At 39.3% G+C, this 27,848-nt stretch overlaps 1 protein-coding gene across 1 annotated transcript; it reads left to right on the top strand.

Moving 5' to 3' along the window:
* Positions 1–272: 272 nt before the first annotated feature.
* Positions 273–26,432, top strand: LOC118238733 (immunoglobulin kappa light chain-like). The gene is made up of 3 exons (XM_035444142.1): positions 273–432; positions 12,586–12,897; positions 26,083–26,432. The coding sequence occupies exons 1-3, from the start codon at positions 273–275 to the stop codon at positions 26,430–26,432; spliced, it is 822 nt and encodes a 273-aa protein (XP_035300033.1).
* The last annotated feature ends 1,416 nt before the right edge of the window (positions 26,433–27,848 follow it).

Here is a 27,848-nt window from a genome sequence, read left to right as displayed (position 1 = left end):
CCATGAGAGAGGTAGAGAAGATCCAAAGCCTACAGTCTCCAGCATCCTGGAGACAAAGGGAGGATCAGATGCAAAAGGGACCAACTGATTTTGTGGTTCCATTGAACACAAATCAGGGGCCAGGGCTCCCGGTTCCCAGGAGACATGTGGTCACCCAGTACTGGGATTTTTGACCAGGCCAAAAAGGCAAGAGACCACAGTCTTGATACAAGTATGAATCCTAACTCACAGAAGCAAGGAAAGGTAGAAAGGAAGGGAAGGACTTACCAGGCATGGCGGCAGCGGATGGAAGAATCCAGGGATCTTTAATTGGAAAAGTGACAGAGTTGAAGGCTACAGGGTCCTGGCATATCTCAGACTGCCACAGGCAGGAGCAAATGCCAGGAAAACCTGCTGAGTCCCCTGCACCAAAATGTTCTTTTGCTTCACATGGTAGGATAAAGCTGGAAGGGGGTGCTGCGTGTGTGTATTGGGCAGGGGGTGGGGGAGTGGGAAGGGGGAGGCAGGGCAGATTCCGTGGCAGGCAAGGGTGACTGAAGCAGGGGACAAACACGCCAGACAGACAGAGCTTGAGTGATAAGTTTTATTAGAAAGGGAAGGGAGGGGGAAAGAAAGAGAAAAGAAGTAAAGAGACACAGAGGGAAGACAGAAGAAAAGAGGGAGACAGGAACAGAAAGAGAAGAGCAGAGAAAGAGAAGAGACAGAAAGAGCAGAAAGAGGAGATCTGGGAAGAGCAGAAAGACAGCAAGAAAGTGTAAGTGGGCAGAGGTCTTTCTTTTAAAGGGGTCCTTTGCATCTGTTTGCAGACTAGTACTCATAGAACCCTGGGCTGACCAGAGTACTGCCTGAGTGCATTCTGCCAAGTGACAGGGCAGGCCAGCACAATGCCTGAATCCTTACAGTAATGGCTGTAGTTCTTCCTTCAAAATATATTACAATTCTGGGGTGGATTGATCTAGATTCAAGGTTTTTATAATTGCAGAAATGTTGGTGCTGCTTTAATCTCCTCATTTCAAAGACTGGTTTAAATTGACCTCTTCTTGGTTTAATTTCTGTGATTTAATTATATCTAGAATTTTACCAAGTTCTGTTACCTCTTCACTTTAGTAGATTTCAAAACTTTTTTCTTTAAACTTGTGAGTTTTTAAAAAGATATTTCTTGAGATCATAATTAAATTTCCCCTTTCCCATTATTCTCCCCAACCACCCCCCATATATACCATACTACTCTCTTGAAAACCATGGCCTATTTTTCATTATTATATACATATATGTATATGCATACATATATTCTCATATACATAGATACAACCTGCTCAGTACATATAATATTACTTGTATAAATGTTTTCAAGGATGAACATCTGATAGTGGACAACCAGTGTGTTCTTCCATGGGAAACATTATTTCCCACACATTTAACATTATTTGGTGGAGGTAGTTCTTTATTAATGTGTATGGCCTCAGGCTTTTTATAGTCCATGAATGCTGGTGAGACTTTATGTGAATTGTTTCTGATACTACTAGGAGACACAATCTCACAGCAAAATCACTGATACTCTGGCCCTTAAGTCTTTCCATCTTCTCTTACTCTATGCTCCCTGAGGTGCAGGAGTACTTTGCAGCTTTATTCATTGGGACTAGGCTCCCTAACTCCGAGGTTTGATTGATTGTGCCTTTCTGTAGTGGTTTTCATCTCTCACAAAGAGAAATTTCATTGATGAGGGATGAGGAGAGATTGTACTGGTTTAATTAGTTGCTGGTTGTAGATTCTCCTCTAATAGCCATGATTTCTTCAGCACTGAGTAGTTAGATTTTCACTACAGGGTATGGTATCCCTCTTGTAGTGTGGGTCTTAATTGTGATAAAAAAGCTGCTGATTACATCAAAGTATGTTCCTCAATGCTGCATCCTTAGGGTTATCATACCATGCTGATTATTTAGTGGTTCAAAAGTTTCAAGGAAAATTGGTTGTCTCCTTCCTTGAAACTTGCATGGTATCTTCTGTTACCATGGAAAATAGACTTGAGGCATAGAAAGTTCAGGTCCATCAAGTTGATAGATCTTAGGGAACTGTTCCTGAAGTGTGTGGTGTCTTCATCAATCAGGACTTACCACTCTGGGAAGTAACAAAGGGCAACAACAATAGGTTGGATCATTTAGGCATATTTTAACTGGTCTGGTGAACAACTCAAAAGAGAGCTTCTCATATCTGGTATTAAGATTTATTTTTAGTGGCCTTTGGTTCTTCTGGGAGCACCATCATCCCACATGATAAAATCTCATTAAATCTATATGCACATTTATACAATTATTTAGAGATGCTACACTCTTTTGTTTGTTTTTTAATTTTCTTCCCTTTTTCATTTAAATTAGAAACAAGCTTGTTTTACATGTCAATCTCAGTTCCTTCTCCCTCTCCTCCTCCTCTCATGCCCCCCAACACCCTATCCCATACCCTTTCTGCTCCCCAGGGAGGGTGAGACCTTTTATGGGGGATCTTCAGAGTCTGTCATATCATTTGGAGCAGGGCCTAGGCCCTCCCCCATGTGTCTAGGCTGAGAGAGTATCCCTCTATGTGGAGTGGGCTCCCAAAGTCCATTCCTATGCTAGGGATAAGTACTGATCTACTACCAGAGGCCCTATAGATTTCTGAGGCCTCCTCACTGACATTCTCTTTCAGGGGGTCTGGATCAGTCCTATGCTAGTTTCCCAACTATCAATCCGGAGTCCATGAGCTCCCCCTTGTTCAGGTCAGTTGTTTCTGTGGGTTTCCCGAGCATGGTATTGACCCCTTTGCTCATTACTCCTCCCTCTCTGCAACTGGATTCCAGGGGTTTGGCTCAGTGTTTAGCCATGGATGTCTGCTTCTGCTTCCATCAGCTACTGGAAGAAGGCTCTAGGATGGCATATAAGGTAGCCATCAATCTCATTATCAGGGGAGGGCATTTAAGGTAGACTCTCCACTTTAGCTTAGAGTGTTAGTTGGTACCATCCTTATAGATCTCTGGACATTTCCCTGGTGACAGATTTCTCTTTAAACCTATAATGACTCCTTCTAATTTTTAGATAAATAATTAATGGTATGATTCTTTGTGGCATTTCCAAATATCCTTATTGTTGTTTAATCCACCTCCATCCTTCTCCTGCATTTACCTTGCTCCCCTTTTCTAAGAAACCCCACCATGTTTCCCATTTCTCTTATCAGATCCCTTGTGGCCTGCATTTCCCTTTGCATCCCTCCCTCTGTATTTATCTCCCTATACCTCCATAAATAGAAGACTTTTCCATTTCTCATATCTGGTCACTTTCACCCTGACATTACCCTTTCTCTTGCTCCCTAAGCATCTCCCACAATCCTGGAAACAGTCCCATTTTATTTTTAAGAGTATATACTCAAACTATGCAAAGATTTGGAGCAAGGAGCCTTCAATAAGAGAGAACATGTGATCTTTATCTTCCTATATCTGAGTTATCACACTCAATAGGAACTTTTCTAGTCACATCTATTTAGCTTCAAAATGCATTATGTCATTTTTCTTTATATAGTATTCGATAGAGAATTTTTATCACATGTTCATTATACATTTGTCAATTGTAGGACAGTTGATTGTTTTATTTCCCAGCTACTGTGAATAGAGCAGCAATGACCATGATGGAGCAGGTCTCTGTGGAGTAGGATGTTGAGTTTTTAGCCACATGCATGGAGCAGCATACCTTGGTCATATAGGTAGATTTATTTTAGCTTTCTGAAGATTCTCCACACTGACAGTAGTGGATCATTTGTAAGCCCACCAGTAGTGAATGTGAATGAGTTCTGAACACCAATGTCTTTTGTTCTCTGCAACAGCTTGGCCCATTAAGCACTACACACAGCATTAAGCCACTTTTCTTTTCAAATTCCCAAAGTCTTCAACATTTGCAAAAGCAAAGCATCAACCAATCAACCAACCAGACCAAACCAAACAAAAATGTAGATTAGGCCTCTAGCAGCTATCAATAGTCTACTCTCTTATACCAAATTATGTATTAGTTATTTTTCTATTGCTAGGATAATAATCTGTGACCAAGGTAACTTATAGAGGAAAGAATAGATGACAGCCGAGATGAATGAGGACAGACTTTGTGCATAGGTCTTCTCTTGCTCCCTTGTCATTTCTGTACCCTGAATGCATGCTGCATGGGCTTGAAGGTGATCATGGGAGCCTGAGGCATGAAGGAGCAGAGCGAAGCTTGCTTCAAATGATGGAACAAACTCTTGGTAGTTGGAGCAGCTGGCAAAGCAAGCCTGTATTGATGATACAGCTTATTCAGAATCACTTAGTGAATGAATATGAGAATCTACAATAGAGGTTTGGTACAGGTAATAATTGATAGAGCAAGCCATCTCTTGGATATTCTTGAGACAGCAAGTCAAGGAGTATATGGTGCAATGAAGTATGTGGACCAGATGGCTTTCTTTGTGTATTTGCCATAAATAATACTAAATCATTTGAAGATATTCACCATGATAGAGAACAAATTATAAAAGTGAATGTGTGTCTATGGTCCCATCAGGGAATTCCCATTGGCTTAAACAGACACCATTCTGGGATTTGACCTAATATCTAATTTTTAGGTGGACACAACAGAAAATTTAATATTCCTATTTTGGACTTCATCTCTGCTGCCTTGTCCACTGATGAAAAAGAGGGAATTTGCAAATTTACTATGAATAGACAGAGCATTGTCTGAGGAAGGAAAACTTAATCTTTATCTAGGTATCATTCTGGTGAGTGATGAATTCCATTGTTTTAATAAATACAGTCTTACAGTGGAAAACAGTTTAAAGTTTCAATCATAAAGCTAATTTCTCAAAACCAGAATTTTTTGCTCATTATTTATTCACTGCCTGCCATATCCTGGACACTAAGCAATGCACTGGGGTTGTGATATCCCCAAGGAAAATACATATTCCTTGGGCAGTGGTAGGTAGATTGGTCTGGAATGCCTCAACAAGGTGTATGCCACATGAACTAATAGTAATGAAATATATGATTTTAGTTTAGTAAACACAGGTTTCTATCAGTTACAATTCATTTGCTATGATTCCAAAGCAACTCCTTAATCTAGCTATTTTATATAAATTATTCATCAATCCTGTACAATAAAGAAACTTTTGGGGTATCACTATCCCTGACTTCAAGCTCTGCTGTAGAGCTATATTAATTAAAACAGTCCTAAGGAAATACAAATTCCCTAATCTAGTTTGGATGTAATTTAAAAGACTTATGAGATATAAATATTGACTTCTAATATTGGTTTCCACTAAACAGGATTGTGAGTTTCTCTGTGAGAATTGAAATGAAATCAATAGGATTTCTTGTATGTTCTCCTAAACTATACATGTTCAGGAGCATAATTTAAGTGGACATTAAGCCTTAAACTGAAGACTAGACTGCCACAGCTAATATCCTCTCTTATCTCAGAGAGAAAATACTATGTACAAGACTTAGAATTCCAGACTAGGACAACAATCGGATTATTCTCTGTTATACCATTCCCCTGGCACTGGACATGTAGAATGTGTATATTGCTCAATGTTGCTCTTGCTGGCTGTCTTAATTTGTGTATATCATTACATTTCCTTCTCCTGGAATATACTTGATATTTGTTATCATTGTATATAGTTTTTGTATCAGGCTTAAAACTTTCTTCTTTAGACAAGAGAGGAAATGGGGAAATGGAGGCATGGGTAAATCCATGACATTAAACAGTTAGTAGCATGTTTCTGTTTACAGAAGAACAGGTGTTCCTCTGACCTCACTAATCAGATATTTACTGAAGAATCTTAGATTTTTAACATTTCTAGGCCATGTTTTTAAAGTGATGGTAATTACCATTATGTTCATTTCAAATTATGTTATACTTTTCACAACAACATTTTTTCATAGAGATTTCTTAAAAGGATAAAATCTTAGAAGTATACATAAATCTTAACTACCTTGTTGAAGCTGAATACCAGTTCTAGGTATTAACATTTATATGTGGCAAGAATAGACAGCTACAACTTCATTAAATATTTTTACTCAGGAATTCTAGGATTTATTGACTGAGTCAAAGTGCATAGGAATTTTGATCCTAACTTTTGTAGGTTATGGAGAACTTTGCCACAATTGCACAGATTCATTCTAACATACATACAAGTTCTGTGAGGCATGTCTAAAATAAACTGAAATATAAATATTTGACATTGCAATTTTCTTTTCATTCTTTGATCTATTTTTCTGGGACTTATGCAGTATGATCCAATTGTTTTCCATCTGTTGATTATGATAACCTAGGGAATATTGGTCATCAAACATTAAATTTAATATTTTAACTTTTTCTAAAAATTAACTTTAAAATTGTTATAGACATATGTGCTCTGGAGCAATCTGAAATGCACAATGTTTTTTCTTCTTCTTGTTCTTTGTCACAAAACAATTTTTATTACACTGCAATGATTAGAAGAAGTATGGTTCAATACAAAAATATTGCATGGCATGGGACAGGCTTTGAGTTTCAAAAGCCAAAGCTCTTGTCTATTAGGGCTTTCTGCCTCCTACTTTTGGATCAAGATGTGAGCTCCAAGCTACTATTCTATGGTCATGGCTGGCTGGCTGCCTGCCCCATGCCATGCTGCCAACAGAAATGTCATGAACTCTAAACTTTCCGAAAGTGTAAGCTCCCAATAATTTATAGTTCTTTGGGGGAGTAATATGGCCAATGACCTTTTTAGTGTTCCCCAGCTTTTCTCATGTTTTCCCTTTACTTTCAGGTTCTTCTGTCCTGCCATTTGGTGGAGCCTACATCCTTCCCATTCATAGTCATTTCACTTCTCAGTCAGACCAACACCAAAGTAAAAGGAGGCACCTGTAGCTCCCCAAGAAGAGAGGTATTTGCATGGTGCCAGTCTGCACTTAGAATCACAGTGCCACATGACATTGGCTGCCTATTTGGAGTCATTTCATTGCACTCAGGAAGCAGAATCTGGGCATCCTCACCATGATTTGGGCTCAGGACATGACACTCATGTACTGTTGGATGTTCTCAGGGAATAAAATTTTGGTTTTGAATGGGCCCTCTTCTGAAGTGGGCAACTGTGGAAGGTATTGTAGTTCCAGGAGAAGGGGCAGTTGAGATGTAGAAAAGAAAGGAGAAGACAGGAGCAGGGAAAGGAAGGGAACAGTGTTGAGGTAAGGAAAGGCTTTAAACTAGAATTGAGTGGGTAGAGGACTTATTTATGTCTGTGGAATGAGTCCAATTGCGGAGAGCTGGATACAAGGTTAAAGACAAGGAGCTTAAGGAAATATGCACTGTGCCTCCAGGCAGTAGTAGAAACCATTTTAGAGAGACTGAACTATAGAAATGAAATGGTCTTCAGAATTCTTTTGGCTTGTAAGGGAGAATTATTTTGAGTCAGTTCTGTGAAGGGGTCTATGAAGTGAGAAAGCTGGCAGAGTTAGGGTCACTTACTCAGCCATGATCTCCACAGAAGAGGAGGAATTTTGCTCTAGGTATGTAGAGGAATGAAGAGGCACAGCTGCAGAATCCTGCTACAAGCCCAGAGAATGGATGTGGCTGCTGCCTGCCTAGGTAAGATGCACTCACTCTCTCTAATTCTGGGATATAGTAGACCAGGGGGAGTTACCAAATCCCCTTTGTCCACTCCACACCCTCTGGTTGTTAGGAAAGCTACATATAAAAGAATAAATATAGAAGAAGCTAGCTCACACAAAGCACCTCTTTTGGGTGGAGACAACCTGAATAACAACAGGAAAGCCTAGGTAGTTTCCAGCTTTCTATACTCGCTAACACAGATGAATCACTAGTCAGTGAAAGGCAGCTCACCCTCTTTATTTGATAGGCTACAAACTCATCAAACTTCTATACAAATAGAGTAGGCATTTTGAACATAAACTCTGAAGTTTCACATTAAATTTTATATTTTTGTATCAAAGATATGTTTGTAGTTATTTATCCCCAAACCAAAATTTCCCTAACAGAATTAGAACTAGAAAAACATTTACCTCATGTTCCTTTTCAATATTCAACCACTACCCGAATTCAGTCCTCCCATATTCCCTTAAGTTATCCTTAGTTATTCTCTATTCTTCATCCTTGTTATACTATACATAATATGTGTATGTTCTAATATACGTATATTATTGGCTACATTCTACACATGATCAAAACATGACATTGTGCTACTTTTTCTAACATTGTAATATGTATATATATGTATATATGTAACATGTATATTTATGTTTTCCTGCATGTTACAAAATTCATTTTTTAGAGCTAAATTAAATAGTATTTTATTCACTGCAGGTCACATCAGACTGACAGCTCTGTTATATCTAGGGGCAACAACCCGGCTGATGAAGCAGTTAGGGCTGCAGCTCTCTGAGGCCCAGATCTACCTCACCCACCACAGGGAGTCCATACACTACAACCCACATTCTCACAGCCACCTCCTGACATTAGACAAATTCTGTCCTAATTACATGAGCTCTTCCACCCTAACAGTAAGGCTCTTTCTCTGTTTGTCAAGGCTCACCTCCAACCTACTTCTGAGGACTTAAATTTCTTAAAAACTATCACTGCCTCTTGTAAAACTTGTCAGATGTCAAACCCTAACTCCAGATATCGTAACTCCCCTTTCCCATCCACCAGGCTAGGGGCTCTCTCCAAGGGACTGACTGGCAACTTGGCTTTACCCATATGCCACAGTCAGGCGAGTTAAATACCTCCTGGTATTAGTAGATACTTTTTCAGGGTGGGTAGAGGCGTTTCCTACTACTAATAAGAAAGCTCAAACAGTCTCTGACATCCTTCTCAGGGAAATTATTCCCTGGTTTGGGATTTCAGCCTCTTTTCAGTCAGACAATGGTCCTGAGTTTACCTCTCAGATCTCTCAAACCCTGTCTAAAGCTCTAAATATTCCTTGGCATTTTCATATTCCATACCACCCCCAGTCCTCAGGGAAGGTAGAGAGAACTAATCATTCTTTAAAGACTGTTCTTGTTAAAATGTCACAGGAACTTCACCTTGACTGGGTAAAGATTCTGCCTCTGGCCCTTTTCAGGCTTAGGACTCTCCCTAACAACCGCTTTTCATTTCACCCTTTGAAGTCATGTATGAGCGGCTGGCTCTAACACCTGGCCTCTCACCTAAACTCTCACTTCTCCCTGACCACCTGCTTACACCTTTACTTCATCATCTCCGTTCCCTTATGGGAATTTGCTGACCACTCTCTATCTCGACCACGTGATACTCCTGTACCTCCCCAATTAATATCAGGGATCAAGTACTTCTTTCTCCTCCAGACCAGAGCCCCTCCCCGAATCTCCTAAATGGAAGGGCGCCTTCAAAGTAATTCTTGTCACTCCAATAGCAGCTAAGCTTGAGGGCCTTTCCCACTGGATTCACTTATCCCACCTCAAGCCCTTTACTTCTCCACCTGAGACTCACCCTTCATACACAGTTTCTGCAACAGGACCCTGTTCCCTTAGGTTTCAGAGGACACTGAAATCATCTACTTTGCCTCCTATTTCAGAAGAAAAAGGCTCAATTTCTACAAGGCTGATTTAAACTCTCCTGCTTCTAATTACACCCTGCTGATCAATTTCCTAAGTATCCCACAATAACTCACTTAAAACTCTTAATCCAACCTATTAGCTGTTGTTACAGGAATGCCAGCCTAAAAGCCATGGATCTAAAGATGCAAGGACCACCAAATGTTTGTGCCTTCTGGGTAAAGGTAACCAGAAAGATTCCATACCACCTAGATATGATCTAATGTGTCTAATCTTTATGTTTTCACAAAACTTAAGGATTCTTACAAGTTCCAGGGAGACGAATCTGATCCAAACAGGTCAGATTCACTCCAGGTAATATTCAACATTTCCCCAGTCCCAAATTCCTTTACCTTATCTTGGGACACCTCAGGAACCCCTCCCTCATCTTACAATCTTCCCTCAAATACCAGGACCTAAGAAATTTTTTTTTTCTAAACTCAACCTTGTCCTCTGCTGCCAACATCTTGCCAGGTCTAAGAGGTGCCAGGGAGTTCCATACAGCCCAGACTGCAATGAAACCACCATCTACCCTCAGAGGTGGCAGCACCCCAACCTTCTCAGATCCCCCAAAAGATGGTCAATGCCTCAAGTCAGCAGGAAGCAGCCTTGAGATTTCTTTGTCCCTACTTCCCTAAGCTGCCATGCCCAATTCCCCAACCTTTATAATAAACAACAGCTGGGATTGTAAGAACATAAACCTGGATGACCCTGCCCCCCTAACAATAGGTGGGGCACACACAGGAAAACATGCTAAGTCATCACCACATCACCTGCCATGCATTAAGGCCTGCGTGAGGACTCTGTGCATGAGAGAAACCCCAGTGTGCATGTGCAGCCTTCTCTTTTAAAGGTCCAGCCTTCCACCCTTCTCCCTCTTTGGCTCCTCTTGGGTTGGCTGACAACCCAGCTCCATCCTCCCCTCTTCTAGTAAATAAACTCCACATGGTTGTTCATCTGTAGCTTCCTCTCTTTATATCAGCAACTGCAGCTTAAAAGAATAACAATACATCTTCATTTTAAGTCATATACCAATGAAGTAATCTGACAATGGTCATTGTTCTGTGGCTGAATTAACACTTTAGTGTTTCTGGATATTTTCGTAACTGTGTCAAAAACTTTTTCTTCTGGATGTGACAATCTACAGCAGATAGAAGGTATACATTTCAGATTTAGACATCAGAATCTGGGTACGTGTGTTCAGACAGTGGTCTGGTGAGTAGAAGACTCCAGTTGGAGTCTGAGTTCTCTGGACTATAATAACTCAGGGTCCTTTGCCAATAGGGGGCACTGTGGGACTGTGGTATGACAATGCTAACACTCACTCAAAGAAACTGGCGTTAGGGCTCACCCTGCGCTCACCAAGGAGACTCACTTGGTGAGTGAGAACACTGAGGTGTTTTTCTGTCCTGGCAGAGTTCAGGGAGAAAGGGAATTGGTCTTAGCTAGTGATTTCTCCCAGGACTCTCCCATTGTTGAAAAGCCTAACTATTTCTGCCTCAGGCTGTCATGTGAGCAGAGCTCCTGCAGCAGAGCTCACAAAGAGCCTTGGCAGCTTCAATGGAAACATACCTGGAGGAACAGGCACATATTTTCAGAGGCGGGAATGGAGGTCTGGGGCCACCTAGACTCCCTGTGGAGATCAGTGGTCCACTTATTTTCTTTTGAAAGCCTTCTTCCTCACTGCATGGGCAGTGACATCCTATGAGCTCTGTTGTCTCTCTGGCTACATCTGCCTCTTAAGCACAGATCACTACAACACTTTACCACAGTTCCTCACATATCATCTATTAATATCCATTATTGCAAGTAATATTTCCCTGGTCACCATCCTGCTGTCTGTCTCTCTGCTAACTTTGTTGATTTACCTACACCTTGAACATGAAAATCAGTTCCAGTGTCTCTAGAACACAATGATGCAAAAAGTCAGATATTCATTCCTCATGCATCCTTGACTACCCCTCAGAATCATCTAAGATTGAGTCCTGTAAGAAATATTAAATTCTCAAATGTCTGGTCAAATACTGTAAAACAAACCTTGCCTTTCTGTCTTCTCAATCACTGCAGAGAAATTGACTTATCAATCCACCAATGTCCCTTTCTAAGGACCCAATTCTCTTTAAGTTTTAGAAGTGTTTGCCCAGACAGATATAAGCAACTTCATTTCTATGTTTAAGTAACAACAAAAAAAATGTAATATCTGTCCACTCAGTTACTTCTCCCCTCTTCAGCTCCTGGATGATTCACAAGCTCTCCTAGGTTGGCTGCATGCATGCTCTCCCTGACTGTCCACTTTTTTCAGAGAAATGTTTCATTGATGGCTCCACTAGAAAACATCACCATGTTCCCTGTAGTTTTCCTTTTATGTGTCTGAAATACAAGGTGAAGAAAAGACAGCAGAACTGATATAATGAACAATTGTGGAAGGTGATGGTTGTCTGGGACTTAGAGGAGTGTGCTGAGTCTCTCTCTGCAATTTCTGAAGAACAGGTGCTGCATGTGGTAACCCTCACAGACATCAGTCCTGATGACTGAGTCCTCCACTTTTTGTGAGGAATCAGCAACTGTACTAATGTGGATCTGAAAGAATTCCTTGCACAAGGGCTCTTTGCGTTTCCACCTGCTTTATATCGCACTAAACAAAATAATTCTCATCACCTGACTTGCTGGGTCAGGAACTCAAAATATGAATCATCCAATGGGAGGAGTTAGTGAGATCTCATTTGCATGATTATTCTCTCATTTTGTGAGAATCCCTGGCAATGAGATACTGAAACAGCCCAAACAGAAGACTCTAGTAGAAGAATCTGTGCTGTGCCTACAATGGTTTGGACTCCTGGCATCTTCGTGGTTCTATCTTACCTGACAGGTAGAGACAGGCTAAGAGTACTGCAGGGGACTCCTACACTGAGTCATTCACTTCTGATTCAATTACACAAGAATTTATACCTCAGCTCTGCTTTTCACTGTGGCATCTTCTTTTCCAGGTTCCCTTTCTCAGTCTATATTGACACAACCACCCACCAGCTCTGAGTCTCTTGGATCAACAGCCAGACTCACCTGTACCTTGAGGAGTGACATCAGTGTTGGTGGTAGAAGAATTAACTGGTACCAGCAGATGGACGGGAGTGCTCCCAGGTTATTCCTCTCCTACTACTCAGACTCAAACAAGCAGCTGGGTCCTGGAGTCCCCAGTAGAGTCTCTGGATCCAAAGACAACTCCAAAAATGCGGCAGATTTGCACATCTCTGAGCTACAGGTGGAGGATGAGGCTGTGTATTACTGTTCCATCTGGGAAAGTAGTGCTTATCACAGTGACACAGGCAGCTGGGGAAGTAGACATAAATTGTAGCTTGTGATAAATATATCAGTTCTGTTTTTTGTTACCTTGTGATATTCACTCACTATAGGAATTAAAGGTAATGAAAAAGTTAATATAGAAACTTATTCCAAATGTTCAATAATAATGAAGACAGAATGATGAAAGTACAAAGGAAAAACCTCAAATCCACACTGTAGATGACAACAAATGCTGGTAAACTTGAATAAGAAGAGAAATCTTTATCCACTGCTGTTAGGCTTGCAAAGTGTTACAGTCTCTCTGGATATCCATGTGCATATGTCTCAAAAATATAATGAAGAAGTTAATATAGGAAACTTATTTCATGTTTTCACTAATAATAGAGACGAAAGGAGTAAACTACAAAAGAAAAATCTCAAACCCCCACTATTGATGCCAGCTAATTCTGGTGAACTTGAATAAGAGAAATCTTTATCTACTGTTGCTAGGCTTGGAAAGTGTTACAGCTCCTCTGGGTATCAGTGTGGAAATTTCTCAAAAAGCTTCAATTAGGTATATGATATGATTGAAGTATAGCAGTCCTTTGTATATTTTGAAAAGAATTGTTATCCCACTAAAGTTGTACTTTTTAACCATTTTATTTACCCTTGTAATCACATAGCAAAGGAATGGAAGCAGCCTAGCTATCCTTCAACTGGTTAATGGATGATGAAAATGCAGTATAACTATACATTTTTCTGCTGTAAATAAAATTGCAAATGCAGGCAAACTGACACAACTGGAAAATATTTATTGAAGTCATCCAGATCCAGCAAGACAAAAGTCTTGTTTTTTCTTACTTTTAGATCCTAGAACCACATCATCTTGGGTTGTATTTATAAACCTAAGTAACCATACAAGCCAGGGGAGTAGAAAACAAGTATCATGTGAGGAGGAGATGTCGCTTCAGAAATGTAAACAGCAAGACACATGTCCCACTAAGAGAAAAATATAAGTAGGTGGGCTTGACTAGGGGAGAGGAACTGAGTACTACATATAGAGAGGGATGGGGAACAAGGAATACATAGAGACAGGGAAGGAAGGAGGAGAACAATGCATAGGGAGAGGGAAAGGGACATAAGAAGTACTAAGGATGTTTGAGAACCAATAGCAAAACCTATTATCTTGTATGCTTACTTAAAATTACCCAGAAACACTTACAGTGTTTAGTGCAATTCTCCACATAGTCGGATAATGAACCATATGGACATATACATTATCTAAAATCACCTAGTGATATGTATGAGAAACATCCCCTTGAGTTGTTATTTTTTTCAAGACACATCCAAAGCAATAGAAGCTAATACCAGTGCTTTTTGTTAAATGGTATAACATCAGGGTAAGATCTTGAGGATGATAACACATCCTGTCATCATCAGAGTGTCATTGATATAGAAGGCGCTTCTTCTGTGAGGGACAACTCTCATAAATTTGGAAGGTACTATGCAAGGGGAACATGATGTCAATTGCCATATCCAAATGAAAACGTTGAAAAATTACAGAAAAGTAATAGCAAGTCAACCCTGATAGTGCCATATAGGCTCATGGACCTTTGGGAAAGCCAACACCTACCTAACTGAACCTAAAATCAACTTATCTTCAGGAAACTCATGGATTGCTCCATAAACCTATTCATGAAACTGTAGCTGAACTCATCACAGGTCCTGGAGGAAAAACTGCTGCTCCTACCATACTACTAAAGTGTTCTTTGTAGAGTCTTCTTGTGGCTTTCACAGTAGAGTAAATCTGGCTTCATAGAGGGAGTTTGAAAGCACTCCTCCCATTTCTACTTTTTTTCTGTTACATTAAGAATTATTGGCTATAGTTCTTCTAAAGTCTTTTAGGATTCTGGAATGGATTCATCTCCATTCAAGGATTTTAGAGTATTAAAAATCTTTGGTGCCGTTTCAATCTCCATAACTTGGAAAGGTCTAATTAAATGTGAATCCCTTCTTGTTTTAATTCCTCTGATCCAGTTCTATCCAGAATTTTATCAATTTCTATTTAGTTTTCCAGTTAATATAATTCATATGTCTTTTCATTAGTCTTGTGTTTTTTAAATAAACATATATCTTGATATTTTAGTTATTATTTTACCTTTTCCCCCTCTACCTTCCTTTCCACTACTGTCTTTTGTTCTCTGTATTAGTTTGACCCATTAAGAACTACACACTCATTTCACCATATTTCTTCTCAAAAGCCCAAATGTCTTTCATGTTTGAAAAGGCAAAACCACAACAAATCAACCAACCTGTTCAAACCAAATATATATTAGAAATTGAAACCTGTCAGCACTACTATTAGCCCATTCTCTAGTGCCAACTACATTATTAGCTATTTTTTTTACTGCTGTGATAAGAAACCATGACCAAGGTAAGATACAGAAGGAATAATTTGTGGCAGGCAATGTGACTGAGGAAAGCATTAGTGGCTAGGACTGAACCTGCTCCAGCCACATCAGGATCATGAATGACAGCTACATGTGTCTAAGGATGATGCTTGAGCCTGAGACATGTAAGAGCACAGAGGGCTACTTCAAATTACTGAATATAAAAGCTTGGTAGTAGGAGCTGGTGGCCTAGACAAGCATGTCCTTATAATACAGCTAATTCAGAATCACTTTGTGGATGAATAAGATCCTATATTAGAGGATTGGTACATTAAGCAAGTGGTAATTGATGGAGAAAACTGTCTCTTGGATATTCTTGGCACAGCAGTTCAAAAGAAATACAATATATTCTGGGGCTAATATAATAAGACCAGAGGGTTTTCTTTGTCCATTTACCACAAATAATCTAAATCACTTGAAGATATTTACTATTATTGAAAAAACCAAGAGTGAAAAACTCTGACTGAGTAGATTCCATTTATTGAAACCACAGCAAATTGAAGATAGAATGCTGACAACACTGTCCATACATTAGCTCAAGAAATTCAAAACATAAACAAAAGAAAAATTTTAAAAAAGAAAACTCAGGAGTCAAAGACAAAGCATCTCATTATATAAATATAATTTGTCCTTTTTAATTAAATCATACTCAAGAAAAGTGGTACAGTTTGTACATTACAACCATTAGCATTATTTTTAGTATTACCCATGTTTTCCTGTTTATGCAAACTGTCAGCTTTTATCTTAAATGCTTGTTTTAAATGACAGTGGAAACCTTCTTTTCTCTAAGTACCTGTATTCCATGGGTTTTGGACTAACACTAGCACTGCCAGTGAGAAAGACCTTGTATCCTAGGGTTTGTTTTGGTGCTTGAGGTTGAGCCCTTGCTAATTCTCTTACCAGTTATGAAAGTTGGTATGAACTGAAGTAAGGAAGCTTTTGAACCATCCCCATCTGTGTTTCATCAACTTACGACCTGGTTTCCTTAATAATTACAGCTTCATTTGAGACCTTATGTTTTGTTCTACTCAACCTGTGGGATCAGTGAATTATATGCTCCCCTTTGATTCACATCTAGCAATTCCTAGAGTTTGTCATTCTTCATAAATATGGTCAGGCAGTTCAATAAGTACATCTCAATGTTTACTTGTATATTTGTCATGGCCATACCCCAAAATCGTACATTTTTCTATAAAAGAGGGAAATGGGGAAAAGAACAAATGTAAGTCCACTAATTTTTCATTTTAACTATGTTACTGTAGATTCCTAATAGCTTTTCCTCCTAACACAGACCTAATAAGGAATAGCTACCATTTGCAATATATCTATATCTATACTACATAGTATTTTTGGGGGTGATTCAAACAATCTTAATACATGTAAAAAGTTCATATTAGAATAATTACATGTCAAAATCCAGGTATTCATAATTCTATGGATTAATATCAGGATTTTCAAATAGATTCCATTGATTCACATATCTGTTTATGGCAATACCAAGCTGTTTCCTTCACCATAGCTAAAAGTATACAATGGAAAAAAGAAAGCATCTTCAACAGACCATGCTGGCATAATTTTATGCTGACATGTAAAAGAATGCCAATTGATCTATATCTATCCCCATGAACAAATGGATCACAGATCTCAACATAAACTCAGCCACACTGAACCTCTTAGCACAGAGAGTGGGAAGTAGCCTTGAAGGCATTGGCACAGGAGAGCAGTTCCTGAATATACCATCAGTAGCATAGATACTGAGATCAAAAATTAATAAATGGGATCAGAACCCGAGAAGAATCTGTAAGGCAAAGAACACAGTCAATAAAATGAGTAGAAAACTACTGAATGAGAAAAGATCTTCACCCACCTCACACCTGATAGAGGGATGATCTCCAAATTATATAAAGAACTCAAAACTAGATAACAACTTACCAAATAATATAAATTGAAGAATGGCATACAAATCTAAATACAGAATTCTTAACAGAGGAATCTCAAATGGCCAAATGGCACTTTAAGAATTGCTCAACATCCTTAGCCATCAGGGAAATGCCAATCAAAAGAACTCTGAGCTACCACATTACACTTGTCAAAGTGGCTACAAACAAAAGACTAATGAAAGATTATTCTGGAGAGGATGTGGAGAAAGGAGAACACTCCTCCACTGATGGTGGGAGTGTACTTATGCAGCCAATTTGGAAATCAATGCGGTGGTTTCTCAGAAAACTGTGAACCGCTCTATGGCAAGTCACAGGAATACCACTCTTGGCATATATCCAAAAGTTGCATGCTCATACTGTAACTACACATATTCAACTGTGTTCATAGCAGCATTATTTGTAATGGCCAGAAAGGGGAAGCAACCTAGATGCCCTTTAACCAAAGAATGGATAAAGTGTGATACATTTACACAATGTAGTACTACTGTGTGGTTTAAAACAATGAAATCTTAAAGTTTGCAGGCAAACAATGGAACTGGAAATAAGCATCCTGAGTGAGGGACTCCAACATGGACACACAGGTTATGCAGTTTCTCATAAGTTAATATTTGACACAAATTGAAGGATAAACAACCTACAGCCCACAATCCCACAGAGGCCAGGAGACATGGAGGACCCTAAGAGAGACATTCCCTTTATTGGAGAAGGGGAAATCCACAAAATCTCCTGAATAAATAGGGATCATAGGGGAGGGTAGGATAGTAGGAGAGTGGGAAGGGGTATAGGGGATCAAGTAGGAGGGATCTATAAGGTGGAGTTTGGGAAAGGATAGAGAAGGTGAGAAATCTGGAACTGGGAAAATTCCCAGGAATCCACCAGGATGACCCCTAAGGAAGCATCTTGGCAATAGTGCAGAGGGTACCTTATCTTGTCTAAATGGACAGAGTACAGTTTGGAATGAGTGAGAGAATGCGTTCTCACTATGTTGCAGTCTGGTTGAAGGATCAAAAGTGTTGCTTTTCTTTATCAAAATATCACTTCCCCTGCCCTACCTGTCAGAATTTACAATAATTTTCATTCTAAGTTAGTTTCTCCGTCACGATTTTGGGGTAAGAACGTACAAGGCAAGTAACTCTTTAAATGAATGATGTAAGAAAGTTTGAAAAGGCAGGTTTGATTTATTTCCCAACTCTGGTTGAAGAAACATTTCCTAAGTACTTCCCAGTCTTGAAAAAGTATTCAGAAATATCTATCTAATGGTTTAATAATAGATAAGTTAACAGAAAAGCAATCCCTGCAATGTGCTTTAAGCATTCCCTTAAATATTGGAAGTGCAATGAAAATATCACTGAACTAGGAGGACTGGACATCATCTTTTAGGACTCTGATTTCAGTTAGATCACTGTCTAGTTAATGATGAATCATCTCAAAGACTCCAATTTTAGTGCTGGATACTTTATAGCAATTATCCATACTGATAGCACACTCTCTATTCATTTTTACATGGTTATCCTCTTCATGACACTGTTGGGAAAAATTCTTCAGGATGTAAGCTTATATGTCAGATCCATTCTCTAATTTTTGGACTCCCATTCAGCAACTGTCTCCCACATGCCCGAGTTAGTGTGGTTTTCCTTTTTATTTTATTTTATTAGTTCAAATTAGGAACAAGCTTGCTGCAGATGTCAATCCCTTCTCCCTCTCCCTCACCTCCCCCCAACATTCCACCTGCCCCTAGATATCCCCCCTCTACTCCCCAGGCAGTGTAAGGCCCTCAAAAGGGGCTCCCCAAAGTCTATTGTGGTTTTCTTTTAATGTTTCAATTTTTCTTACATCAAGTTTTTTGCTCTGGACAACTCCATGAAAGTTGTTTACTAGGCTGTTACATCAAACCTGCTCTGTGAATTTCTTTCCCTTGACCTTAAAACAAATCAACAGACATCATCATGGGAAATATATAATTCTAGTTTTGTTTTAAATTTTAGTTTTTCAATGACAGTTTTCTGTCAGTTCAGTAAGAATTGTTTCTTATTTTAAAGCAAGTCTTTAATAAAACTACACTTTATATAAATTATTTAATTCTTTTAAAGGAATAGAATTCCCTAATCTATGTATACAGAAGTTTAAAAGACTAATGAGATAGAAATAATGATTTCTACAATAATTCTCTTTAATTTCAAATAAGCTGGAATCTGTGCTTATTTGCAAAAGAAGAAGCAAAATCAGTATATGACTTCTCAAATGTTCTCCTAAATTGCACACCTTCATAGAGCATTCTTTTGGTGGATATTAAGCCTTCACATAGTTTGTAGCATGTGTCTTTTCTACGCAGAGGGACAGGTGCACTTCTGGAGCCACAGTACATACTCAGATTTTTACTAGAGATTGTTAATTTTTTTCTGCGCTAGGTGCTTAAATTGGTGGTAATTTTCATCATATAAATTTTAAATACGAGGAATTTGCACAGACTTTCTGGAGGGAGATAATCCTAGAAATGAACATAGTTGTATGTGGTTACTATGGCCTTCCAGTGAGTATTGGATTTAAACACCAGTGGTGGTATTAACATGCTTGTGGGAAGAATAGTGCAGACAACTGTAACTTAAGTAAGATCTTTCTGTCAGGAATTCTGGAATCTATTGATGGAGTCAAACTGCATAGGAATTTATATTCCAACTTTGTAGGTGATGAAGACCTTTGCCACTATTGCCCAGTTCCATTCTAACATATATACAAGTTCAGTGAGGCATGTCAAAAGTTACAGTTGGCACAAACTCATCTCATTTTCTATTCTGTGTTTTCTTCTAAAAGTTTTTCCCCAACAATAATACCAATTTGGGTGAGTGTTTGTGTAGACAATAAAAATTTGCTTATATAATCTCCACAATAGATAATTTTGTAGTCATTTTAAAAAACCTAAATGCTACTTTAAAGGTGGATGTGTATACTTAATAATTTCTATGTAATATCGAGTAGCATCAATTCTACATTAGAAAATTGAACTGATAGCTACAAATTTCTGTCAAAATTTAAAAATATTTCTAAAGCAGTAAAGGAGCTTTCAAAGAATAATGATTAATTCGATTTATGATTTTGGTTTAGTTTAAGAGCTTGAAGTGATTTTTGTGGACAGTAGTTGGCATTTAGATGAATTTGGAACAATGAAGTATCTATGTATTAGGATTATGTATCCTTTGTGTGTATGGGTAAGGGCACCCATAGGTTTGTCTTAGGGCAAATCTATACCCAGCATACTTTGGAATCACCACATTGCTTTCCTTAGAACAACACAGGGAATAAAATATTGGTGGGAGTTTGCTTTCCCACCAGCAAATCTTCATTTGAACTTCACCTCATCAGTAGAATGAACTGTAATTTTTTTCGATCAATTTGGTGGCTGTGTCATTCAAGCCACCATACACATATACTCTAGGATAAAAACATGAAACATAATATTTGAAGCATCCACCTATGAGAGTAAATAGATGGCATTTGTCTCTATTGTATAACTTTTTTATTTTTACTTTTTGGCAAGTTCCATTCATTTGGTTGCAAAGGTTATGTTTTAATTTTTCTTTTATTCCTGAGTAATATTCAATTATGTACATGTATGGCATTTCATTAACCTGGGGTCAGTTATGTGAAAGCTAAATTAATTTCATGTCCTGTTTGTAGCAATTAGGTGGTATTGAACATGGATGTGCAACTATTTTGTAGTAGGCTTTAAATGTTTGTGTGGATATGCATGGATACCATAACCAGGATACATGGGAAATCTTTTGCATTTTTGCATTTTTAGGGCTCAACCCTACAGTCTCTATGCGTCCTTGTACTCCCATTGGAGTGTATGGAAGTGTCTCTTTGTCCACCTCAATTCCAACATTTGCTGCCATTTCCTTTCCGGGTTACTGACCTCCTGACTGGGGTGGGATGAAATCTTATGGTAGTTTCAATCTTCATTTCCCTGATGGCTAAGGATGTTGAACATTTGCTATGAAGCACTTACTAACAATATGTTTTCTTCTTTTGGGAACTCCATGCTCATCCAATAATAGATTTTTCAATTGACTCATTTGTCTTCTTGATGTTTTATGTTTGCTTCTCCATTTTTAAATATTCTAGACCATTTTCTCTGACACATGTATATTGGAAAATGATTTTATCTCATTCTGTGGTGGGGTTGTCTGTTCACTCACTTCATAGCATAGTGGAAATAATTTGTATGAAGGGATATTTTCATTCTAATGTTCTCACATCCTCCCCATTGTTAAATACTTAGCACATGTGGTTAGTTGTCTCACCAGTTATACATTAAGGCGGGACCAACATTAGAAATTTCAATAGGTTGTAGGAACCTTATCAATGAAAGGAGTATAACTCAACATAACAATAAGCAAAGCAAAAGAAAATTAAAAAACTAACTAAATAAACCTGCCTATAGTTAACATCATTTTAAATGGGGCATTCCCACTAAGTTCAATAAAATATCAGGGTGTCCACAGAACCACATCTTTCCAAATTAGTTCTTAATGTCTCAGATAAAGGAATAAAATAAAGGAATAAGGGGGCTAGAAATAGGCAAAGATGTAAAGGTATCTTTTTTATGGATGATGATTTGTTACATAAGAGACCCTAAACACTCCACAAACATTGTAGAGCTGATAATTTCAGCAACATGGAATGATTCAAAATAAACACAAACAAATATTTCTATGCATTAACTAACGTGTGGATATTCCACAAAATTGTGAGATCCACTCTCCTCTTTACACACACACACACACACACACACACACACACACACACACACACACACGGAATAAACCAAGATCTACAATCTTGTGACTCCAGGAGGAACCTGCCATTATTATCTTGATTGGAAGTTACAAGTGAATCCAGTTTTTGGTCACTAAATGAGGGTTTGATGAATATCCTTCAATGTACTGAGAAAGCCTCTGTCAAAAAAGCCACATGTAAATTGTTTCTCTAAGTCGTGGTTCTTTAATATGAAGATAAAATTCCCAATTTAAAAATTTGAGAATCATTTCTCAAAAGGTGACAAATAACTATAAACTAAAAGAATTAAAGGAGGGAAGGTGATCATTATGAGCCAGCTCTGGAAATAAATTAGAGCTTCCTGGGAAAACAGTAAACAGTGTTTCAACGAATGAACCCCAAATCCTGAGAATAATGAAGCCAGCAGAGGGTACTGTGACCCTTCTCAGAAATCTCAGAGACTCAAGTGTTCAAATTCACCGGACCCTGTACAGCTGCTTATGGCCCATTACAGTGTTACAGCAGCTGCTTCCTCCCAGGGGGAGTCCACAGCCCAGAGCACAGGGCCTCCCTGGGTCTGTATCTCACAGTGTAACTGCTCTGAGAGCTGAGGACCAGGTGTTAGAAGACTGTTAACAGCCCATGTTTACATAACCCACCGTAGAAAGAGTTCACAGGGAGGACGACTCTTGGTCGTGGGAAGGTACAGAATAACACAGAGCATAGCAGATTCACACAACCTAGAGATTAATCTATGGATGCTTCCATAGATTAAGAGATTAGATGCCTAGCAAAATGAAAGTTTCCTTTTGGTCTTGGTGACTGTAACCTTGTAAACAGCAGGGGGCACTGTGGGGCAGTCTGTCTTTACAGAAAACTGCCCACTAAGGACTATTTGGTGGAAGAAACCTTGACATATGCGGTGAGCAGGCAAAGGCACCTAAGTCTAAGTATTGCCATTTTGACTTCTGACTGGATTTCACCTTCGGAGTGAAATAAAGTTTAGGTTGCCAAAACCGAGGGGAGCCTAGACCTTCCCAATACCTGATCCAACTCCTCCCTAAAACAGAAATATCGGTTATGCTTCTTTAGTTCTTTAGAAACATTTTGGTTGTTCAAGACAACAGAAGAAGAAAAGAATCAGAGTGGTTGGATTGAAAAGCTTGCGTGTGTATTGATTGATAATGGTGGAACGCTCAAGGATGCTTCTAATCTCCTTTCCTGTTTGGGGAAAGTTGTAACAGTACGTTGGCAATAAATGTTTGTGAATTTTATGGTAACAAACCCCACTTTGGATCCTTGTTTGTGCTGTCAGGAAAAATAAGACTCTGGAGTCTTGTCTTACAGCTCTGATTGATCAGTGACCTGATTATGTGGCTAATAAATAAATAAATTTAAACCTTTGGAACCCATAAGTGTTGTCTCGCTCCTTCCTCATGGTTCATAATGGGCTGGGTGCAACACACAGAGGAGATGCCATTTGCTCACTGATTAGGAATCAGCCTCTGCATCTTCTGCAGCCTGGAAGACCCCCTTAAGCAGTCCTCCCCCTTACACAGCAGGCACTTCTTCCAGAGGGCTCCCCAGGGCATAAACCTTCATTGTCTTAAGTGTGTGAGAGCTGAGCATCAGCTCTAAGGCTGAGGGAGGAGCCATCATGGATGGAGACATAGTGACAGGAAATGCTATGTGTCTGGCTCAGGACAGGGATACAATAAGACCCAAGGCAGGGACACCCCACGGTAAAGGTCAGGAGCTGTGTCCCTCATGTTGTGGACTGGGCCCTTCCTCCTGCTCTTCCCTCAAGTCACAGGTAAGAATGTACATGATCAGCAGGTCTCACGAGCAAGACATGAGAACAGCTCTGTCCTACTCTGGTCCCTACTGCTTTCATTCTCATGTTTCCAGGTTCCCTCTGCCAAGCTGTGATTTCTCAGGTCTGAAGGGCACACAAGCCAGTTACAGGTGGTGTGTGTGTGTGTGGGGAAGTCAGGAGGGTGAGTCCTGAAATGTTTACAAAAAAGGGTGATTGGTTGCTAAGATCAAACCAGATGAGGTCAGTGCATGAATGGCTCCTGTTCACTAGGTAAAGCGTAGGGTTCCTAGGTGTATGATAGGCTGAACTTTAAAACCATTGACTGGTTGTTGTCCACACCCTGCGTTGTGTTTTTTTTTAATTTTTAATTTTTGCTTTAAAATATGCTTTCTGTGTGGGCAATAATGGAGTTCCTGGGTGGCTAGATTTTCAGCTGCTGTGTCTGATTGTCTCTGGGTTCCCAGGAGACTGGGGAACCAGCAAGCACAGCACTTACCCTTCTTTGGAACCAGCTCAGCCTTTTGTGGTTGGTCTAAGAAAATGCAAGGTGGAGCATCTGCCATTCTCACCTGCAGCTGAGTGTTGGCTTCAGTGTGGGAGCTCTGCTTCTTGAATCCAGGAAAATTCAAAACCCTTCTGATGTGTTAACATTGTCTGAGAAATGATTCAATGTCTCATATAGATCAAAAAAAGGGCAAATGATTTGATTTATTATTCTGTTTTGGTAAGCTTATGTCAATTGACAATCTTTGGGACTGAATTTCTAAAATGGGCTTGGTGTCTATATTTTTCAGTATTTTATTATTGGTATAGATTTAAAATAATTTTATTGATGTCCAATTGTCATAAAATATATACCCATGTTGGAGACAAAATGTGGCAAGTGTATACATGTACAATTTATACAAAATGCTCATTTTGAGTATGTATATATATTAATATATATAAATGTATAAAATATTATAACTTATAATATATATAACTTATAATATATAAATAAACTTATAATATATATAAATTAATATATATAAATATATATTATTTACAAAATGAAAATTTAGGTTGTGTCTATACCCTACATTTTCACCTGTACATTCATCAAAAAGCTTGGATCCAGTCATATGCTTTGTGTCTTAACACTCCATCCCATCATTTCAGAATCAGGCACTTACACTCCAATGTTACCAACTTCAGATACCTGACACAGCTGTATGCTTGTGTGTACATGCTCTTGATCCTTTCCAGTTTCTGTGCAGGGCATCATTACACAGCTATACTATGGATTCTTTGCTACTTTACACACCTCTGGGTTATCTCAACCATGAGTAATTCTGCCTTGTATTAATGTCTCCATGTGTTACTTCATGAACACACTTGAGCAACATGATAAGCCATATGAAAGAGTGATACTAATGCTAAAATGGAATGTTTTTTAAATGCTTGCTACTTTCAGTGGTGCACAAGAAATCCATTTGCTTTACATCATTGCCAGATTCTGGTACTATCTTTCCAGTCACCAATTCTTTCCTGTGCTTTTGTAATGAGGCTTCATCGTGATTTGATATAATGACTTAGATTCATTATACTATACACAGTCATCTTCAATGAGATGAAAAGTGTGATAAAAAACAACTGAACTTCAAATCATTTTCCCATTCTTACCTCACTTACTGCGAGCTCTTTGAGTTACTTTGGTCATTTCTCCTTAGTCACTTCTTTTTATATTGTCCTGCACATTACAATGATTCTTACTGTCTATAAAGTAAGACTTGGTGGAGCATGGTTTGTCCTACTGAAGACCCTGTAGGACACTAGAGACTAGATACTTTTTGCTCCAGAAAAACAAAAGCAGCTGAAAAATTATGCTCCTGACCCTCATTCTTATTAATATGGGATCATTAACTGGTGTCAACTCAATAACTTTCACCTGACAGCATTTAATCAACCTGGAATAAGAGCTCATTTGCATTGATGTGCACACCCCCTGTCATGTTAGGAGTTATAGTAACTCCTTGTGGTACTATAGTGGCACTTCCTTGTGCTGAGCAATCTTGAAAAGAACAGACCTAGACTGTGAGCCATGGCCTGGACTTCTCTCCTGATCACACTTCTGGCTCACTGCACAGGTCAGTGGGACTTTCTGGACTGGAGTGGGTATGCAACAGTGTACATCTGTGTCTGCTTTGTTATTGACCAACTGATTTCTTTCTCAACTGTTGGCAGGGGCTATTTCCCAGTTTGCTGTGATTCAGGAATCTTCACTCACCACAACTCCTGGAGGGACAGTCACACTCACCTGTGGTTCAAGCACCGGGGCAGTTACCACCAATAACTATGCCAACTGGGTCCAAGAAAAATCTCAAGAAGTACACACTGGTCTGATAGGTGGCACCAGTAACAGAGTCCCAGGTGTTCATGCCCGATTCTCAGGCTCCCTGCTTGGAGACAAGGCTGCCCTCACCATCACAGGGGCCCAGCCTGAGGATGAGGCTGTGTATTACTGTGCTCTGTGGCACAGTGACCATTTCCACAATGGCACATGCAGATGTGGAAGTAGAACAGAAACACACTGATGCAGTCTTATAACTGCTGTTTTTGTACCATATGACCAGGTCTCCCTAGGCTCAGCATGCATGATCTCTACTCTTGTAGTACAGGTCTTAAGGGTTATTGTCTAATGCTACAAAATGTTTTATTCCAACACATTTTATGATGATGATGATGTTGTGATGACATGCTTTAATTGACAACTTGATACAACATAGGATCTCCTGAAAAGGGAGTCTCAAAGAAGAATCCATCGACTTTAGAATGACCTGAGGAACTGTTTTAACTATTTGATGTGGGAAGACTACTTCAAATGGCACCATTGTTTAGGCAGACTGTCCTGACTGGAAACATTGAATTTGAGCAGAGTAAAAGCCTGCAAATGAAGGCTTTTGTAGACAATTCTCTTGTTTGCTGACTGTGTGTGATGTGATGAAATTCTTTTCTTCCATCATTTTTACATATCAACCACTTTTTCCATTCTTTCCTCTCCTCCTGCTCCCTCCTTCTTACTCACATATACCCCTCTCATCTACTCCTTTTCTACTCAGATGAAGTTAACCCTCCCATTGAATTCAACAAATCAAGCTGAGGCAGGACCAAGCTCCTCCCTGCTGCATCAAGGCTGAACAAGGCATCCCACCATCGGGAGTACGTTCCAAAGAGCCAAGTCATGCATCAGGAACAGGTCTTGTTTCCACTGCTAGGGGCCCCACTAAAGACCAAGCTACACAGCTGTCACACAGATGCACAGGGCCTAGGTCAGACCCATGATGATTCATCAGTGACCTGATTATGTGGCTAATTACTAAGTTAAATTAATTTAAACCTTTGGAACCTATAAGTGTTGTCTCACTATTTCCTCATGGTTCATAATGGGCTGGGTGCAACACACAGAGGAGATGCCATTTGCTCACTGATTAGGAATCAGCCTCTGCATTTTCTGCAGCCTGGAAGACTCCCTTAAGCAGACCTCCCCCTTACACGGCAGGCACTTCTTCCAGATGGCTCCTCAGGGCATAAACAAACCTCCATTCTAAGCTGACCATCAACACTAAGGCTGAGGGAGTAGCAGAGCCCATCATGGATAGAAAGACAGTGATAGGAAAGGCTCTGTGTCTGGCATGAGGAGTGGATACAATAAGACCCGAGGCAGGGACACCCCATGGTAAGGGTCAGGAGCTGTGTCCCCCATGCTGTGGACTGTGCCCTTCCTCCTGCTCCTTTCCGATTTGTATTCCCTTGATCCTCTTTTGTTGTCTTATTGCTCTAGCTAGAACTTCAAGGAAATATTGAAGAGGTATGGAGAGAGTGGACAACCTTATCTTGTTCCTGATTTTAGAGGAATTGCATTGAGTTTCTCTCCATTTAATTTGATGTTGGCTGTTGGCTTGCTGTATATTGCTTTTATTATGTTGAGGTATGTTCCTGTTATCCCTGAT

The sequence above is a fragment of the Cricetulus griseus genome, chromosome 4 (assembly GCF_003668045.3).
Source record: "Cricetulus griseus strain 17A/GY chromosome 4, alternate assembly CriGri-PICRH-1.0, whole genome shotgun sequence".
NCBI lineage: Eukaryota > Metazoa > Chordata > Mammalia > Rodentia > Cricetidae > Cricetulus > Cricetulus griseus.
This window is presented reverse-complemented; position numbering and strand designations above follow the sequence as displayed.

What these genes read in the sequence shown, in the direction of transcription:
- LOC118238733 (XM_035444142.1), top strand. Translation starts at nt 273, where the DNA reads ATGGCGGCAGCGGATGGAAGAATCCAGGGATCTTTAATTGGAAAAGTG. An exon ending in ATGTTCTTTTGCTTCACATG is followed by an intron (nt 433 to 12,585) that starts GTAGGATAAAGC and finishes CTTCTTTTCCAG; the next exon opens with GTTCCCTTTCTCAGTCTATA. An exon ending in TTACTGTTCCATCTGGGAAA is followed by an intron (nt 12,898 to 26,082) that starts GTAGTGCTTATC and finishes AACTGTTGGCAG; the next exon opens with GGGCTATTTCCCAGTTTGCT.